Source organism: Salvelinus alpinus, chromosome 2 (assembly GCF_045679555.1).
Source record: "Salvelinus alpinus chromosome 2, SLU_Salpinus.1, whole genome shotgun sequence".
Taxonomy (NCBI): Eukaryota; Metazoa; Chordata; class Actinopteri; order Salmoniformes; family Salmonidae; genus Salvelinus; species Salvelinus alpinus.
In genome coordinates, this window is record NC_092087.1 from 112,645,573 (window position 1) to 112,665,400 (window position 19,828).

General features: G+C 42.6%; 2 protein-coding genes across 2 annotated transcripts in view; both read right to left on the bottom strand.

The window, feature by feature from the left end:
* LOC139552326 (zinc finger protein 721-like) overlaps positions 1 to 19,828 on the bottom strand; it is a 135,745-nt gene that overhangs the window by 51,915 nt on the left and 64,002 nt on the right. The gene's annotated exons all lie outside the window — the stretch shown is intronic.
* LOC139549621 (zinc finger protein 32-like) lies at positions 13,787 to 17,043 on the bottom strand. The gene is made up of 2 exons (XM_071360287.1): positions 15,963 to 17,043; positions 13,787 to 15,172 (listed from the first exon to the last, which is right to left on the bottom strand). The coding sequence occupies exons 1-2, from the start codon at positions 16,258 to 16,260 to the stop codon at positions 14,556 to 14,558; spliced, it is 915 nt and encodes a 304-aa protein (XP_071216388.1). The 5' UTR covers positions 16,261 to 17,043; the 3' UTR covers positions 13,787 to 14,555.

Genomic DNA, 19,828 nt, shown 5'->3' on the forward strand with positions numbered 1-19,828 from the left:
CCACACACTCAATCAAACAGACCCCAACCTCTCCACAATGGCCAAGACCAGAGATAAAATTGTAGACCTGCACAAGGCTGGGATGGGCTACAGGACAATAGGCAAGCAGTTTGGTGAGAAGGCAACAACTGTTGGCGCAATTATTAGAAAATGGAAGAAGTTCAAGATGACGGTCAATCACCCTTGGTCTGGGGCTCCATGCAAAATCTCACCTCGTGAGGCATCAATGATCATGAGGAAGGTGAGGTATCAGCCCAAAACTACACGGCAGGACCTAGTCAATGACCTGAAGAGAGCTGGGACCACAGTCTCAAAGAAAACTCCACTCGCCGTGTTTGGAGGAAGAAGAAGGATGAGTACAACCCCAAGAACACCATCCCAACCGTGAAGCATGGAGGTGGAAACATCATTCTTTGGCAATGCTTTTCTGCAAAGGGGACAGGACGACTGCACCGTATTGAGGGGAGGATGGATGGGGCCACGTATCGCGAGATCTTGGCCAACAACCTCCTTCCCTCAGTAAGAGCATTGAAGATGGGTCGTGGCTGGGTCTTCCAGCATGACAACGACCCGAAACACACAGTCAGGGCAACTAAGGAGTGGCTCCGTAAGAAGCATCTCAAGGTCCTGGAGTGGCCTAGCCAGTCTCCAGACCTGAACCCAATAGAAAATCTTTGGAGGGAGCTGAAAGTCCGTATTGCCCAGCGACAGCCCTGAAACCTGAAGGATCTGGAGACGGTCTGTATGGAGGAGTGGGCCAAAATCCCTGCTGCAGTGTGTGCAAACCTGGTCAAGAACTACAGGAAACACATGATCTCTGTAATTGCAAACAAAGGTTTCTGTACCAAGAATTAAGTTCTGCTTTTCTGATGTACCAAATACTTATGTCATGCAATAAAATGCAAATTAATTACTTAAAAATCATACAATGTGATTTATGGATTTTTGTTTTTGATTCCGTCTCTCACAGTTGAAGTGTACCTATGATAAAAATTACAGACCTCTACATGCTTTGTAAGTAGGATAACCTGCAAAATCGGCAGTGTATCAAATACTTGTTCTCCCCACTGTAAAAGTAGGACTAGTCTACCTGGTTACACATAAAGAAGTAGGACTAGTCTACCTGGTTACACATTAAGAAGTAGGACTGGTCTACCTGGTTACACATTAAGAAGTAGGACTGGTCTACCTGGTTACACATTAAGAAGTAGGACTAGTCTACCTGGTTACACATATAGAAGTAGGACTAGTCTACCTGGTTACACATATAGAAGTAGGACTAGTCTACCTGGTTACACATATAGAAGTAGGACTAGTCTACCTGGTTACACATTAAGAAGTAGGACTGGTCTACCTGGTTACACATATAGAGGTAGGACTAGTCTAACTGACACCACATATAGAGGTAGACCTAGTCTACCTGACAACACATATAGAAGTAGGACTAGTCTACCTGGTTAGACATATAGAAGTAGGACTAGTCTACCTGGTCACACATATAGAAGTAGAACTAGTCTAAATAACAAAAAATATAGAAGTAGGACTAGTCTACCTGGTTACATATATAGAAGTAGGACTAGTCTACCTGGTTACACATATAGAAGTAGGACTAGTCTACCTGGTTACACATATAGAAGTAGGACTAGTCTACCTGGTTACACATATAGAAGTAGGACTAGTCTACCTGGTTACACATATAGAAGTAGGACTAGTCTACCTGGTTACACATATAGAAGTAGGACTAGTCTACCTGGTTACACATAAAGAAGTAGGACTAGTCTACCTGGTTACACATTAAGAAGTAGGACTGGTCTACCTGGTTACACATTAAGAAGTAGGACTGGTCTACCTGGTTACACATTAAGAAGTAGGACTAGTCTACCTGGTTACACATATAGAAGTAGGACTAGTCTACCTGGTTACACATATAGAAGTAGGACTGGTCTACCTGGTTACACATTAAGAAGTAGGACTGGTCTACCTGGTTACACATTAAGAAGTAGGACTGGTCTACCTGGTTACACATATAGAAGTAGGACTAGTCTACCCGGTTACACATATAGAAGTAGAACTAGTCTACCCGATTACACATATAGCAGGAGGACTAGTCTACCCGATTACACATATAGAAGTAGGACTTGTCTACCCGACAACACATATAGAGGTAGGACTAGTCTACCTGGTTACACATATAGAAGTAGGACTAGTCTACCCGACAACACATATAGAAGTAGGAATGGTCTACCTGGCAACACATATAGAAATAGGACTAGTCTACCCGGTTACACATATAGAAGTAGGACTAGTCTACCTGGTTACACATATAGAAGTAGGACTAGTCTACCTGGTTACACATATAGAAGTAGGACTGGTCTACCTGGTTACATATTAAGAAGTAGGACTAGTCTACCTGGTTACACATATATAAGTAGGACTAGTCTACCTGGTTACACATATAGAAGTAGAACTAGTCTACCTGGTTACACATATAGAAGTAGGACTAGTCTACCGGGTTAAACATATAGATGTAGGACTAGTCTACCTGGTTACACATTAAGAAGTAGGACTGGTCTACCTGGTTACACATATAGAAGTAGGACTAGTCTACCTGGTTACACATTAAGAAGTAGGACTGGTCTACCCGATTACACATATAGAAGTAGGACTAGTCTACCCGACAACACATATAGAAGTAGGAATAGTCTACCTGACAACACATATAGAAATAGGACTAGTCTACCTGGTGACACATATAGAAGTAGGACTAGTCTACCTGGTGACACATATAGAAGTAGGACTAGTCTACCTGGTGACACATATAGAAGTAGGACTAGTCTACCTGGTGACACATATAGAAGTAGGACTAGTCTACCTGGTGACACATATAGAAGTAGGACTAGTCTACCTGGTGACACATATAGAAGTAGGACTAGTCTACCTGGTGACACATATAGAAGTAGGACTAGTCTACCTGGTGACACATATAGAAGTAGGACTAGTCTACCTGGTGACACATATAGAAGTAGGACTAGTCTACCTGGTGACACATATAGAAGTAGACCTAGTCTACCTGGTGACACATATAGAAGTAGACCTAGTCTACCTGGTGACACATATAGAAGTAGGACTAGTCTACCTGGTGAAACATATTGAAGTAGGACTAGTCTACCTGGTGACACATATAGAAGTAGGACTAGTCTACCTGGTGAAACATATTGAAGTAGGACTAGTCTACCTGGTGACACATATAGAAGTAGGACTAGTCTACCCAACAACACATATAGAAGTAGGACTAGTCTACCTGGTTACACATATAGAAGTAGGACTAGTCTACCCAACAACACATATAGAAGTAGGACTAGTCTACCTGGTTACACATATAGAAGTAGGACTAGTCTACCTGGTGACACATATAGAAGTAGGACTAGTCTACCTGATTACACATATAGAAGTAGGACTAGTCTACCTGGTGACACATATAGAAGTAGGACTAGTCTACCCAACAACACATATAGAAGTAGGACTAGTCTACCTGGTTACACATATAGAAGTAGGACTAGTCTACCTGGTGACACATATAGAAGTAGGACTAGTCTACCTGGTTACACATAGAGAAGTAGGACTAGTCTACCTGGTGACACATATAGAAGTAGGACTAGTCTACCCGGTGACACATATTGAAGTAGGACTAGTCTACCTGGTGACACATATAGAAGTAGGACTAGTCTACCCAACAACACATATAGAAGTAGGACTAGTCTACTTGGTGACACATATAGAAGTAGGACTAGTCTACCTGGTGACACATATAGAAGTAGGACTAGTCTACCTGGTGACACATATAGAAGTAGGACTAGTCTACCTGGTTACACATATAGAAGTAGGACTAGTCTACCTGGTTACACATATAGAAGTAGGACTAGTCTACCTGGTGACACATATAGAAGTAGGACTAGTCTACCTGGTGACACACATAGAAGTAGGACTAGTCTACCTGGTGACACAGAGAAGTAGGACTAGTCTACCTGGTGACACATATAGAAGTAGGACTAGTCTACCTGGTGACACATATAGAAGTAGGACTAGTCTACCTGGTGACACATATAGAAGTAGGACTAGTCTACCTGGTTACACATATTGAAGTAGGACTAGTCTACCTGGTGACACATATAGAAGTAGGACTAGTCTACCCAACAACACATATAGAAGTAGGACTAGTCTACCTGGTTACACATATAGAAGTAGGACTAGTCTACCTGGTTACACATGTAGAAGTAGGACTAGTCTACCTAGTTACACATATAGAAGTAGGACTAGTCTACCTGGTTACACATGTAGAAGTAGGACTAGTCTACCTGGTTACACATGTAGAAGTAGGACTAGTCTACCTAGTTACACATATAGAAGTAGGACTAGTCTACCCGGTTACACATACAGAAGTAGAACTAGTCTACCTGGTTACACATATAGAAGTAGGACTAGTCTACCTGGTGACACATATAGAGGTAGGACTAGTCTACCTGGTGACACATATAGAAGTAGGACACGTCTACCTGGTGACACATATAGAAGTAGGACTAGTCTACCTGGTGACACATATAGAAGTAGGACTAGTCTACCTGGTGACACATATAGAAGTAGGACTAGTCAACCTGGTGACACATATTGAAGTAGGACTAGTCTACCTGACAACACATATAGAAGTAAGACTAGTCTACCTGGTGACACATATAGAGGTAGGATTAGTCAACCTGACAACACATATAGAGGTAGGACTACTCTACCTGGTTACATATATAGAAGTAGGACTAGTCTACCTGACTACACATATAGTAGTAGGACTAGTCTACCTGGTTACACATATAGAAGTAGGACTGGTCTACCTGGTTACATATTAAGAAGTAGGACTAGTCTACCTGGTTACACATATAGAAGTAGGACTAGTCTACCTGGTTACACATATAGAAGTAGGACTAGTCTACCTGGTTACACATATAGAAGTAGGACTGGTCTACCTGGTTACAAATTAAGAAGTAGGACTAGTCTACCTGGTTACACATTAAGAAGTAGGAATAGTCTACCCGGTTACACATATAGAAGTAGGACTAGTCTACCCGGTAACACATATAGAAGTAGAACTAGTCTACCCGATTACACATATAGCAGGAGGACTAGTCTACCCGATTACACATATAGAAGTAGGACTAGTCTACCCGACAACACATATAGAAGTAGGACTAGTCTACCTGACGACACATATAGAAGTAGGACTAGTCTACCTGGTTACACATATAGATGTAAAACTAGTCTACCTGGTGACACATATTGAAGTAGGACTAGTCTACCTGGTTACACATATAGAAGTAGGACTAGTCTACCTGGTGACACATATAGAAGTAGGACTAGTCTACCTGACAACACATATAGAAGTAGGACTAGTCTACCTGGTTACACATATAGAAGTAGGACTAGTCTACCTAGTTACACATATAGAAGTAGGACTAGTCTACCTGGTGACACATATAGAAGTAGGACTAGTCTACCTGGTGACACATATAGAAGTAGGACTAGTCTACCTGGTGACACATATTGAAGTAGGACTAGTCTACCTGGTGACACATATAGAAGTAGGACTAGTCTACCTGGTGACACATATAGAAGTAGGACTAGTCTACCTGGTTACACATATTGAAGTAGAACTAGTCTACCTGGTGACACATATAGAAGTAGGACTGGTCTACCTGGTTACACATATAGAAGTAGGACTAGTCTACCTGGTGACACATATAGAAGTAGGACTAGTCTACCTGGTTACACATATAGAAGTAGGACTAGTCTACCTAGTTACACATATAGATGTAAAACTAGTCTACCTGGTTACACATATAGATGTAAAACTAGTCTACCTGGTTACACATATAGATGTAAAACTAGTCTACCTGGTTACACATATAGATGTAAAACTAGTCTACCTGGTTACATATATAGATGTAAAACTAGTCTACCTGGTTACACATATAGAAGTAAAACTAGTCTACCTGGCCTGCACATAAATGTAGGCCTATAAATGTGCCCATATGGGGATGTCTGATATTATTTCTGATTGTCTTAATGCACCACCACTGAGTTGTGGAGCGTCTCAAAGCACATTTTTTCTCACCTCAAACAGCAATTAAACAAAGTCTAATCAAAGTCAATTGCAAAGGAGAATAAATTCCTCAAAGTATTTGAAAAATATTTCCAGCTCTTGCCCTTTCGATAACCACTCGGCACAAAAGGGAAAAACGTAATGCTCTGATCCAGTGGAAATGTCAAAACACCTGATTACTTCTTATCCCTTTCACAAATAGCCTACAGCTGTGTCGGTCGAGAACTCACAGGCACGGGAAACTGAGGGCCCAGAATATTTTATACAATGTCTCAAGTTCGTTATGGACAGGCCATGTGATTTATAGGACAGTTAATTGCAATATTTTTATTTGTTGGCTTTATGTAGGCTATTTTTTACATAGGTGGCAATGGCAATAAAAGTTACTTTTAGATTTGTATAATTTTCATTTATATAGAATGTAGATTAATCACAGACAATGATTGAGATACTATTATAAATTAAATGAAACTGTTCCAGTAAAATGAACATATGAAAATCATAACTGTCACCAGATCAGTAGAAATGGTAAGATAGATTTGCACTCCAAATGTAGGTTGCTGACTGCTTGTGTAGCTTATTACCAGCAACGTCAGAATGTATGAAGGACAGCAAGAGGAGGTGGTTCAGGAAGAGTTTCTTCTCTTCTGGATGGGCTGTATTGATGTAATGGCATGAAAATAAATGATGAATATTATACAATGATTTATCAACAGATCTAACAATTTGACCCTACAGGAAATCTACACTGGCAATTCTAGAATATACTATATAGCCTAGAAACCTGTTAAACTATCATTATGACATCATGGATGAATTCTAGAATATACTATATAGCCTAGAAACCTGTTAAACTATCATTATGACATCATGGATGAATTCTAGAATATACTATATATCCTAGAAACCTGGTTAAACTATCATTATGACATCATGGATGGCCAGTCCTTGTATTCATAGTGTAGTGAATTCGTGGGGAAGCCCTGAGCTGAACTCAGGGGAAGCCCTGAGTAAAACATTTAAACGTGTTAACCCTCGCAAGGCTGCAGGCCCAGACGGCATTCCCAGCCGCGTCCTCAGAGCATGCGCAGACCAGCTGGCTGGTGTGTTTACGGACATATTCAATCAATCCTTATCCCAGTCTGCTGTTCCCACATGCTTCAAGAGGGCCACCATTGTTCCTGTTCCCAAGAAAGCTAAGGTAACTGAGCTAAACGACTACCGCCCCGTAGCACTCACTTCCGTCATCATGAAGTGCTTTGAGAGACTAGTCAAGGACCATATCACCTCCACCCTACCGGACACCCTAGACCCACTCCAATTTGCTTACCGACCCAATAGGTCCACAGACGACGCAATCGCAACCACACTGCACACTGCCCTAACCCATCTGGACAAGAGGAATACCCATGTGAGAATGCTGTTCATCGATTACAGCTCAGCATTTAACACCATAGTACCCTCCAAACTCGTCATCAAGCTCGAGACCCTGGGTCTCGACCCCGCCCTGTGCAACTGGGTCCTGGACTTCCTGACGGGCCGCCCCCAGGTGGTGAGGGTAGGTAACAACATCTCCACCCCGCTGATCCTCAACACTGGGGCCCCACAAGGGTGCGTTCTGAGCCCTCTCCTGTACTCCCTGTTCACCCACGACTGCGTGGCCATGCACGCCTCCAACTCAATCATCAAGTTTGCGGATGACACTACAGTGGTAGGCTTGATCACCAACAACGACGAGACGGCCTACAGGGAGGAGGTGAGGGCCCTCGGAGTGTGGTGTCAGGAAAATAACCTCATACTCAACGTCAACAAAACAAAGGAGATGATTGTGGACTTCAGGAAACAGCAGAGGGAGCACCCCCCTATCCACATCGACGGGTCAGTAGTGGAGAAGGTGGAAAGTTTTAAGTTCCTCGGTGTACACATCACGGACAAACTGAACTGGTCCACCCACACAGACAGCGTTGTGAAGAAGGCGCAGCAGCGCCTCTTCAACCTCAGGAGGCTGAAGAAATTCGGCTTGTCACCAAAAGCACTCACAAACTTCTACAGATGCACAATCGAGAGCATCCTGTCGGGCTGTATCACCGCCTGGTACGGCAACTGCTCCGCCCACAACCGTAAGGCTCTCCAGAGGGTAGTGAGGTCTGCAGAACGCATCACCAGGGGCAAACTACCTGCCCTCCAGGACACCTACACCACCCGATGTCACAGGAAGGCCATAAAGATCATCAAGGACAACAACCACCCAAGCCACTGCCTGTTCACCCCGCTATCATCCAGAAGGCGAGGTCAGTACAGGTGCATCAAAGCAGGGACCGAGAGACTGAAAAACAGCTTCTATCTCAAGGCCATCAGACTGTTAAACAGCCACCACTAACATTTAGCGGCCGCTGCCAACATACTGACCCAACTCCAGCCACTTTAAAAATGGGAATTGATGGAAATTATGTAAAAATTTACCACTAGCCACTTTAAGCAATGCCACTTAATACAATGTTTACATACCCTACATTACCCATCTCATATGTATATATACTGTACTCTATATCATCTACTGCATCTTGCCATCTTTATGCAATACATGTACCACTAGCCACTTTAAACTATGCCACTTTATGTTTACATACCCTACAGTACTCATCTCATATGTATATACCGTACTCTATACCATCTACTGCATCTGCCATGCCGTTCTGTACCACCACTCATTCATATATCTTTATGTACATATTCTTTATCCCTTTACACTTGTGTGTGTGTGTAAGGTAGTAGTGTGGAATTGTTAGGTTAGATTACTGTTGGTTATTACTGCATTGTCGGAACTAGAAGCACAAGCATTTCGCTACACTCGCATTAACATCTGCTAACCATGTGTATGTGACTAATAAAATTTGATTTGATTTGATTTGATGTAGACTGGCTTTCATAGCGCTCTTTATCTGAGAACAGAAAACCTCACAAGAAACACACTTCATTATAGTCAAATTACACCACACTGAATATTATGTTACTATTATCTCCGTCCTCACTTCTAGGGACAGGAACTACACAAAAGTACCTTCCCTATCCAGAATAGCCTCCTCTCTCACTGACAGTTGGGGCTGCTATCCTTTCACCCTCCATGGCTGTTAGCTAGCTACCTACAAATGCATTTGGAGTTTGTTTTTTACAGTGATAAATACATCAAGATAGTTAGCTAGCTAATATGAAGTTAGGTAGCTGGTGATATTTCATTCACTTAGCTAGCTATCTATACAGAATGTGAAGTTGGCTGGATAGCTAGCTAGCCAACTAGCTAGCTCATTTAGCAGCTCATTAGAGTTAGCCTGCACTGTAGCTAGTTAGCTAATAATACATCGTTGTTTTTACATTTCCAAAATCTATTTCCTTACTTGAATAGGTTCTCCCAGCCATGTGGGCAACTGGAAACAGGGCAGCAAAGTTTGTCCCCAGAGCGTGTTAGAGGATATTACTATTGAAATATGTAGCCATTTAATAACCAGACCTTCATACAAACTTGCTCTGCTGAATTCTTGACGGAGTCACAACGGGCGGCCTAAGCGGCACACAGCAGTTTACCGCTATTTATCTAGTGTACATTCACCCTCAGTCACCTTGTCCTAGAGAGATTTACATGGTTATCAAAACGTCACACCAGGGTGAGCCTAAACAAAACACAGCCCTGTGGGAAAAATGAATGGTGGAAAAACGATGTGAACCATTTCCCTGTTTGACCTGTATTTGTTATGGATATTATGACTCTACAGCGCCCCCCAGTGGACGGGTCACAATATGTTCCATTGATAAAGCAGACTTTATTTAACCTCCATGACGGGTCACAATATGTTCCATTGATAAAGCAGACTTTATTTAACCTTCATGACGGGTCACAATATGTTCCATTGATAAAGCAGACTTTATTTAACCTCCATGACGGGTCACAATATGTTCCATTGATAAAGCAGACTTTATTTAACCTTCATGACGGGTCACAATATGTTCCATTGATAAAGCAGACTTTATTTAACCTCCATGACATCTTGTTTTTACATGACGTTGTAGATTGCAGCTGTATATAGTATATATATTTAGGATGTTTTCAGTGTGTTTTTAACCCTTTCAGACAATGGATTAGTCGCAATTTTAAAAAACAGTACACTAACATTACACTAAGTAAACTCAATTTTGACAGTCCAAAAGAAAACACACATTCTCAGTCAAAAACACAAGTCTTTTTTAGGTACCTTAACCCGGGTAAATCTCTTTCCACACTGGGAGCAGTGGTGCATCTTTTTTTCCTGTGTGTGTCCTCTCATGCTGGTTCAGGTTTCCTAACTGGACAAAATTATTTCCACAATGGGAACATTGGTAAGGCTTTTCTCCTGTGTGTATTCTCTCATGCTCCTTCAGGCTCCCTAACCACCTAAAACTCTTTCCACACAAGGAGCAGTGGTAAGGCTTCTCTTCTTTTTGTATTCTCTTATGTGTTTTCAGGCTCCCTAACTGAGTAAAACTCTTTCCACACAAGGAGCAGTGATGTCGTCCTGCTGGTTTGGACGTCTCTGGGTCTGGTTCCCCTGAAGGACTCTTCCTGCTGTCAGAAGGAGAGTCTGGTCTCTCTCCTGTCAAAGACAAACATATTATTTAATTAAACAGACTTGAATGAAACCTCCACATGATCAAACTTCCTATGACGTTTAATCTAGACTAGATCCCTCAATAACCTGAAGTCAGTTTTCACAAGTATTATAAAACCGACTTCAAAATTCAGGTCTCTGTGTGCTTCTTAGGATGTCCCGGCAGGTAATTCACTTCTAACTTAAGTCTTGCAGGTGTTTACATAGTTTGACACATCTGCCAGGTGATTCACTTCTAACTTAAGTCTTGCAAGTGTTGTTGACATGGTTTGGCACATCTGCCAGGGGATTCACTTCTAACTTAAGTCTTGCAGGTGTTTACATAGTTTGACACATCTGCCAGGTGATTCACTTCTAACTTAAGTCTTGCAAGTGTTGTTGACATGGTTTGGCACATCTGCCAGGGGATTCACTTCTAACTTAAGTCTTGCAGGTGTTTACATGGTTTGACACATCTGCCAGGTGATCGAAAAATCAGTACCAGCGTATTATTATTACTTTGTTGTACTTTTACCCCTTTTTCGTGAAATCCAATTGTAACTCCCCTCCGGACTCGGGGGAGAGGCGAAGGTCGAGAGCCATGCATCTTCCTAAACACGACCCTGCCAAGCCACACTGCACTTCTTGACACACTGCTCGCTTAAAACTTCTTATGGCTGAGATCCCGGTAACGGGATCGATATGACAACAGCCAGTGAAAGTGCAGGGCGCCAAATTCAAACAACAGAAAACTCATAATTAAAATTCCTCATACATACATGTATTTTATACCATTTTAAAGGTAATCTTGTTGTTAATCCCACCAAAGTGTCCGATTTCAAATCGGATTTTCTGCGAAAGCACCACAAACGATTATGTTAGGTCACCGCCAAATTGACAGACAAAACACAGTCATTTCTCCAGCCAAAGATAGGAGTCACAAAAAACACAAATAGAGATACAATTAATCACTAACCTTTGATGATCTTCATCAGATGACACTCATAAGACTTCATGTTACACAATACATGTATGTTTTGTTTGATAAAGTTCATATTTATATACAAAAATCTGAGTTTACATTGGCGTGTTACGTTCACTAGTTCCAAAAACATCCAGTGATTTTGCATAGCCACAGCGATTCAACAGAAATACTCATCATAAATGGAGATGATAATACAAGTTATACACATGGAATTATAGATATACCTCTCCTTAATGCAACCGCTGTGTCAGATTTCAAAAGAACTTTACGGAAAAAGCAAACCATCCAATGATCTGAGACGGCGCTCAGAACAATAGTCAAATTAGCCGCCATGTTGGAGTCAACAGAAACCAGAAAATACATGATAAATATTCCCTTACCTTTGATGATCTTCATCAGAATGCACTCCCAGGAATCCCAGGTCCACAATAAATGCTTGATTTGTTCGATAATGTCCGTTATTTATGTCCAATTAGCTACTTTTGTTAGCGCGTTTGGTAAACAAATCCAAAGTCACGAAGAGCGTTCCCTAAAAGCTGACGAAATGTCCAAAAATGCATTAACAGTCAGTAGAAACATGTCAAACTATGTATTGAATCAATCTTTAGAATGTTTTTAACATAAATCTTGAATAACGTTCCAACCGGAGAATTACATTGACTTCAGATGAGCGATGGAACAGAGCTCTCTCTCATGTGAACGCGCATGGTTAGAGGATGGTCAGGTCATGGCAGACCTGACTAATTCCCCTCTCATTCGGCCCCCCTTCACAGTAGAGGCATCAGACAACGTTCTACAGACTGTTGACATCTAGTGGAAGCCAAAAACTCATCCACATCTCGCTGTGATTTCAATAGGATCTTGGTTGAAAATCGACCCGCCTCATAATTCCCACTTCCTGTTTGGATTTTTTTCTCAGGTTTTTCCCTGCCATGTGAGTTCTGTCATACTCACAGACATCATTCAGACAGTTTTAGAAACTTCTGAGTGTTTTCTGTCCAATATGAATAATACTATGCATATATTAGCAACTGGGACTGAGGAGCAGGCACCTCTGTTCACCTTTCATCCAAGCTAGTCAAAACTGCCCCTGCAGCCATAAGAAGTTAACTACCCTGGAAGCCAGTGTCGGAGGAAACACCGTTCAGCTGGCGACCGAAGTCAGCGTGCATGCGCCCGGCTGCCACAAGGAGTCGCTAGAGCGCGATGCGACAAGGACGTCCCGGGCCGGCCAAACCTTCCCCTAACCTGGACAATGCTGGGACAATTGTGCGCCGCCTCTATGAGACTCCCGATCACAGCTGGTTGTGATACAGCCTGGATTAGAAACAGGGACTGGTTGACAAGCATGACAAGCATACCCATAACATGATGCAGCCACCACCATGCTTGAAAATATGAAGAGTGGTAGTCAGTGATGTGTTGGATTTTCCCCAAACATAAAACACTTTGTATTCAGGATATAAAGTTAATTTCTTTGCCAATTATTTTTGCAGTATTACTTTAGTGCCTTATTGCAAACAGGATAAATGTTTTGTAATAAAAAAAAATCTGTACAGGCTTCCTTCTTTTAGTATTGTGGAGTAATTACAATGTTGTTGATCCATCCTCAGTTTTGTCCTATCACAACCTTTAAACACTAACTATTTTAAAGTCACCATAGGCCTCATGGTGAAATCCCTGAGCGGTTTCCTTCCTCTCCAGCAACTGAGTTAGGAAGGACGCCTGCATCTTTGTAGTGACTGGTTGTATTGATACATCATCTAAAGTGTCATTATTAACTTCACCATGCTCAAAGGGATATTCACCAATAGGTGTCTTTCTTTGCGAGGCATTAGACAACCTCCCTGGTCTTTGTGGTTGAATCTGTGTTTGAAATTCACTGCTCGACTGAGGGACATTACAGATAATTGTATGTGTGGGGTACAGAGATGAGGTAGTTATTCAACAACCATGTTAAACACTATTATTGCACACAGAGTGAGTCCCTGCAACTTATTATGTGACTTGTTGAGCAAAATCTTTACTCCTGCACTTATTTAGGCTTTTAATTACATTTGTAAACATTTCCAAAAACGTAATTCCACTTTGACATTATGGGGTATTGAAGCCATTATACATTCAGGATGTAACACAACAACATGTGGGACCAGTCAAGGGGTGTGAATACTATCTGAAGTCTCTGTATATATAAAACTCCCCCCACCCAGCAATCTAATAGCATCAGTAAAATCTGTTGAAATAAAACCACAGATAAATATACCTAACATAGTACAATCTAATAGCATCAGTAAAATCTGTTGAAATAAAACCACAGATAAATATGTACAGGTCTGTTGGATAAACCTTCAGAAATAGTTACACATTATAGAGATCCATTCATGGATGTACAGGTCTGTTGGATAAACCTTCAGAAATAGTTACACATTATAGAGACCCATTCATGGATGTACAGGTCTGTTGGATAAACCTTCAGAAATAGTTACACATTATAGAGACCCATTCATGGATGTACAGGTCTGTTGGATAAACCTTCAGAAATAGTTACACATTATAGAGATCCATTCCTGGATGTACAGGTCTTTTGGATAAACCTCCAGAAATAGTTACACATTATAGAGACCCATTCATGGATGTACAGGTCTGTTGGATAAACCTTCAGAAATAGTTACACATTATAGAGATCCATTCCTGGATGTACAGGTGTTGGATAAACCTTCAGAAATGTCCGCTGCTGATTTCTTCCAGGTGTCCATAGCGGACACCCTGGTCCTGTGAATCCTGGCCGTGGACAAATTCTCAGTCAGAAACATAAGTCAGAACACAGCCTCTCTATTCTCTCATGTGTTTTCAGGTCCTCTGACTGGGAAAATGTCTTTTCACAATGAGAGCAGTGGTATGTTGTCTCCTCCTGTGTATTAGTATGTTGGAAAGGCATCTCTCCTGTGTGTGTTCTCTCATGCCTTTTCAGACTCCCTGACCACCTAAAACTCTTTCCACAGTGAGAACAGTGATAAGGCATTTCTCCTGTGTGTATTCTCTCATGCGTTTTCAGACTCCCTGACCATCTAAAACTCTTTCCACAGTGAGAACAGTGATAAGGCTCTTCTCCTTTGTGTATTCTCTCATGCGTTTTCAGACTCCTTGACCACCTAAAACTCTTTCCACAGTGAGAACAGTGATACGGCGTTTCTCCTGTGTGTATTCTCTCATGCGTTTTCAGACTCCCTAACCACCTAAAACTCTTTCCACAGTGAGAACAGTGATACGGCTTTTCTCCTGTGTGTTTTCTCTCATGCGTTTTCAGACTCCCTGACCACCTAAAACTCTTTCCACAGTGGGAGCAGTGGTGTTGGTTAGGCGTCTCTGGGTCTGTTTCCTCTGAGGAACTCTTCCCGCTGTCAGAGTCTGGTCTCTCTCCTGCCAAAAGACAAACAGATTATTTAGTTAAACAGAGAGACCTGAATGAAGCCTGTAATAAATAAAATTGTCTTCCTATGAGGTTTAATCTAGACTAGATCCCTCAATAACGTGAGGTCAGTCTTCACAACATTACATCATTAAAAATATACTTTGTGACGGTGAGATTTAAAAACAAATGATGTAGAGCTCCAAATCTAATTTCTCAGGGAATGTCATGTTTATAGGCTGAGCAGAGCTCTATAATAATAGATAATGTCATGTTTATAGGCTGAACAGAGATGGTTGTTTGCCATTCTGTGAGACAATTAAGTTGTGATTTTGTGGTGGGGGGACTCTGATGGTATACACATGTTACAGTTAAGCAATAAGACCCGAGGAAGTGTGGTATATGGCCAATATAGCATGGTTAAAGACTGTCCTTAAGCACGACGCAACGCAGAGTGCCTGGATACAGCCCTTAGCCGTGGTATATTGGCCATATATCACAAACCCCTGGGGTGGATTATTGCAATTATAAACTGGTTACCAACGTAATTAGAGCAGTAAAAATACATGTTTTGTCATACCCATGGTATACGGCCTGATATACCACGGCTGTCAGCCAATCAGCATTCAGGGCTTTAATCACCCATTTTAAAATGTAGCTTTAACATTATATTATCACATAAATTCCTATAGTACAGAACAACATTTTCAAGTATAGAATTTCAGTAGCATGCTTCTTAAAAACCACACATTCATTCAAAACCTTTAGAGAGTTAGAGCCCGTTTTTAAGACAGTACTTACTGGTGGTAATCAGATCTCCTGACTCCTCTGTCAATATGACCGTTATCTCTCCCTCTTTCTCCTTCTTCACTCCAAAAACTGCATCCTCCTCTTTCTCTGCCTCCTCCTCTTCTTTTACTGTAACATCCTCCTCCTCTTTCACTCTGAACGCGTCTTCCTCATCCTCTACTTCTTGTTTTACTGTGACATCCTCCTCTTCCTCCTCCTCTTTCACGACAATGTTCAGCCACAGAGCTTCTTTCTCCGTCCAGCAGACCTCGTCTTCTTTAACTGGAGGGGGGATGTTTAGGGAGCTCATGGTCGGAGATGTTAGCTAGCTAGTTAGCATTAGCGACTAGCCTAGCGCTTGGCAAATTTAAGACGTCTGCCTGACTAACAACGTAAATATGAAAATTAATGGGGCAACTCGCTATAAAACAGAAGTATGTCTAAAACACATAGGCAAATATGCACTGAAACAGTCTAAAAAGCTTGAATGTTTAGGCCATGTCGCCTAGCAAGCTACTGAAGTGACTGACTCGCTGTTGTTGTTGAAGTGTCCCGTCCACTAGATTATACGTCACACTGGCAGCATCGTCATCAGCTGACTGGAGTGGGTAACGCAGTATAAGGAAATGTTTATTTTATTTCCTGACAAAAAATTGGATTTTAAAATGTATTTAATTAAATAATATTATATTGATACGTCCAAAGGAAAGCATGTGTTGATTGATTAGTGAAGATTTGTAATGAATGAGAATTTAAACTTTACATCTAACGCTGCATTTAAGGCAATGTCATATTCACTCAGTCAAACAAACGCTCTGCAGCGTCTGGTTTAACAGTGATCTACGTCCTATGAAAGCGGATGGGAGCAAACTGGAGAATAGCTAGAGGAAAACAACGCTAACTGTATATACATACAGACTGCATACAAACCTAACTGCATCCCCAGTCCCTGATATATCACCAGACTGCATACAAACCTAACTGCATCCCCAGGCCCTGGTATATCAACAGACTGCATACAAACCTAACTGCATCCCCAGGCCCTGGTATATCACCAGACTGCATACAAACCTAACTGCATCCCCAGGCCCTGGTATATCACCAGACTGTACAAACCTAACTGCATCCCCAGTCCCTGGTATATCACCAGACTGCATACAAACCTAACTGCATCCCCAGTCCCTGGTATATCACCAGACTGCATACAAACCTAACTGCATCCCCAGTCCCTGGTATATCATCAGACTGCATACAAACCTAACTGCATGCATAGTCCCTGGTATATCACCAGACTGCATACAAACCTAACTGCATCCCCAGTCCCTGGTATATCACCAGACTGCATACAAACCTAACTGCATCCCCAGGCCCTGGTATATAACCAGACTGCATACAAACCTAACTGCATCCCCAGGCCCTGGTATATAACCAGACTGCATACAAACCTAACTGCATCCCCAGGCCCTGGTATATAACCAGACTGCACAAACCTAACTGCATGCCCAGTCCCTGGTATATCACCAGACTGTACAAACCTAACTGCATCCCCAGTCCCTGGTATATCACCAGACTGCATACAAACCTAACTGCATGTCCAGTCCCTGGTATATCACCAGACTGCATACAAACCTAACTGCATCCCCAGTCCCTGGTATATCACCAGACTGTACAAACCTAACTGCATCCCCAGGCCCTGGTATATAACCAGACTGCATACAAACCTAACTGCATCCCCAGGCCCTGGTATATAACCAGACTGCACAAACCTAACTGCATGCCCAGTCCCTGGTATATCACCAGACTGCATACAAACCTAACTGCATCCCCAGTCCCTGGTATATCACCAGACTGCATACAAACCTAACTGCATGTCCAGTCCCTGGTATATCACCAGACTGCATACAAACCTAACTACATCCCCAGGCCCTGGTATATCACCAGACTGTACAAACCTAACTGCATGCCCAGTCCCTGGTATATAACCAGACTGCACAAACCTAACTGCATGCCCAGTCCCTGGTATATCACCAGACTGTACAAACCTAACTGCATCCCCAGTCCCTGGTATATCACCAGACTGTACAAACCTAACTGCATCCCCAGGCCCTGGTATATAACCAGACTGCATACAAACCTAACTGCATCCCCAGGCCCTGGTATATAACCAGACTGCACAAACCTAACTGCATGCCCAGTCCCTGGTATATCACCAGACTGCATACAAACCTAACTGCATCCCCAGTCCCTGGTATATCACCAGACTGCATACAAACCTAACTGCATCCCCAGGCCCTGGTATATCACCAGACTGTACAAACCTAACTGCATCCCCAGACCCTGGTATATCACCAGACTGCATACAAACCTAACTGCATCCTCAGGCCCTGGTATATCACCAGACTGCATACAAACCTAACTGCATGCCCAGTCCCTGGTATATCATCAGACTGCATACAAACCTAACTGCATGCATAGTCCCTGGTATATCACCAGACTGCATACAAACCTAACTGCATCCCCAGTCCCTGGTATATCACCAGACTGCATACAAACCTAACTGCATGTCCAGTCCCTGGTATATCACCAGACTGTACAAACCTAACTGCATCACCAGTCCCTGGTATATCACCAGACTGCATACAAACCTAACTGCATCCTCAGGCCCTGGTATATCACCAGACTCTACAAACCTAACTGCATCCTCAGGCCCTGGTATATCACCAGACTGCATACAAACCTAACTGCATCCCCAGTCCCTGGTATATCACCAGACTGTACAAACCTAACTGCATCCTCAGGCCCTGGTATATCACCAGACTGCATACAAACCTAACTGCATCCCCAGTCCCTGGTATATCACCAGACTGCATACAAACCTAACTGCATCCTCAGGCCCTGGTATATCACCAGACTGCATACAAACCTAACTGCATCCCCAGTCCCTGGTATATCAACAGACTGCATACAAACCTAACTGCATCCCCAGGCCCTGGTATATCACCAGACTGTACAAACCTAACTGCATCCCCAGTCCCTGGTATATCACCAGACTGCATACAAACCTAACTTCATCCCCAGTCCCTGGTATATCACCAGACTGCATACAAACCTAACTGCATCCCCAGTCCCTGGTATATCATCAGACTGCATACAAACCTAACTGCATGCATAGTCCCTGGTATATCACCAGACTGCATACAAACCTAACTGCATCCCCAGGCCCTGGTATATAACCAGACTGCACAAACCTAACTGCATGCCCAGTCCCTGGTATATCACCAGACTGTACAAACCTAACTGCATCCCCAGGCCCTGGTATATAACCAGACTGCATACAAACCTAACTGCATGTCCAGTCCCTGGTATATCACCAGACTGTACAAACCTAACTGCATCCCCAGTCCCTGGTATATCACCAGACTGTACAAACCTAACTGCATCCTCAGGCCCTGGTATATCACCAGACTGTACAAACCTAACTGCATCCCCAGACCCTGGTATATCACCAGACTGTACAAACCTAACTGCATCCTCAGGCCCTGGTATATCACCAGACTGCATACAAAACTAACTGCATCCCCAGTCCCTGGTATATCACCAGACTGTACAAACCTAACTGCATCCCCAGTCCCTGGTATATCACCAGACTGTACAAACCTAACTGCATCCTCAGGCCCTGGTATATCACCAGACTGCATACAAACCTAACTGCATCCCCAGTCCCTGGTATATCACCAGACTGCATACAAACCTAACTGCATCCTCAGGCCCTGGTATATCACCAGACTGCATACAAACCTAACTGCATCCCCAGGCCCTGGTATATCAACAGACTGCATACAAACCTAACTGCATCCCCAGTCCCTGGTATATCACCA

Excerpts from the sequence above, each read along its gene's own strand:
- LOC139549621 (XM_071360287.1), bottom strand. The coding sequence starts at position 16,260 with ATGAGCTCCCTAAACATCCCCCCTCCAGTTAAAGAAGACGAGGTCTGC. Across the intron at positions 15,173-15,962 it reads AGGAGATCTGATTACCACCA|GAGAGAGACCAGACTCTGAC; the intron begins GTAAGTACTGTC and ends GTCTTTTGGCAG.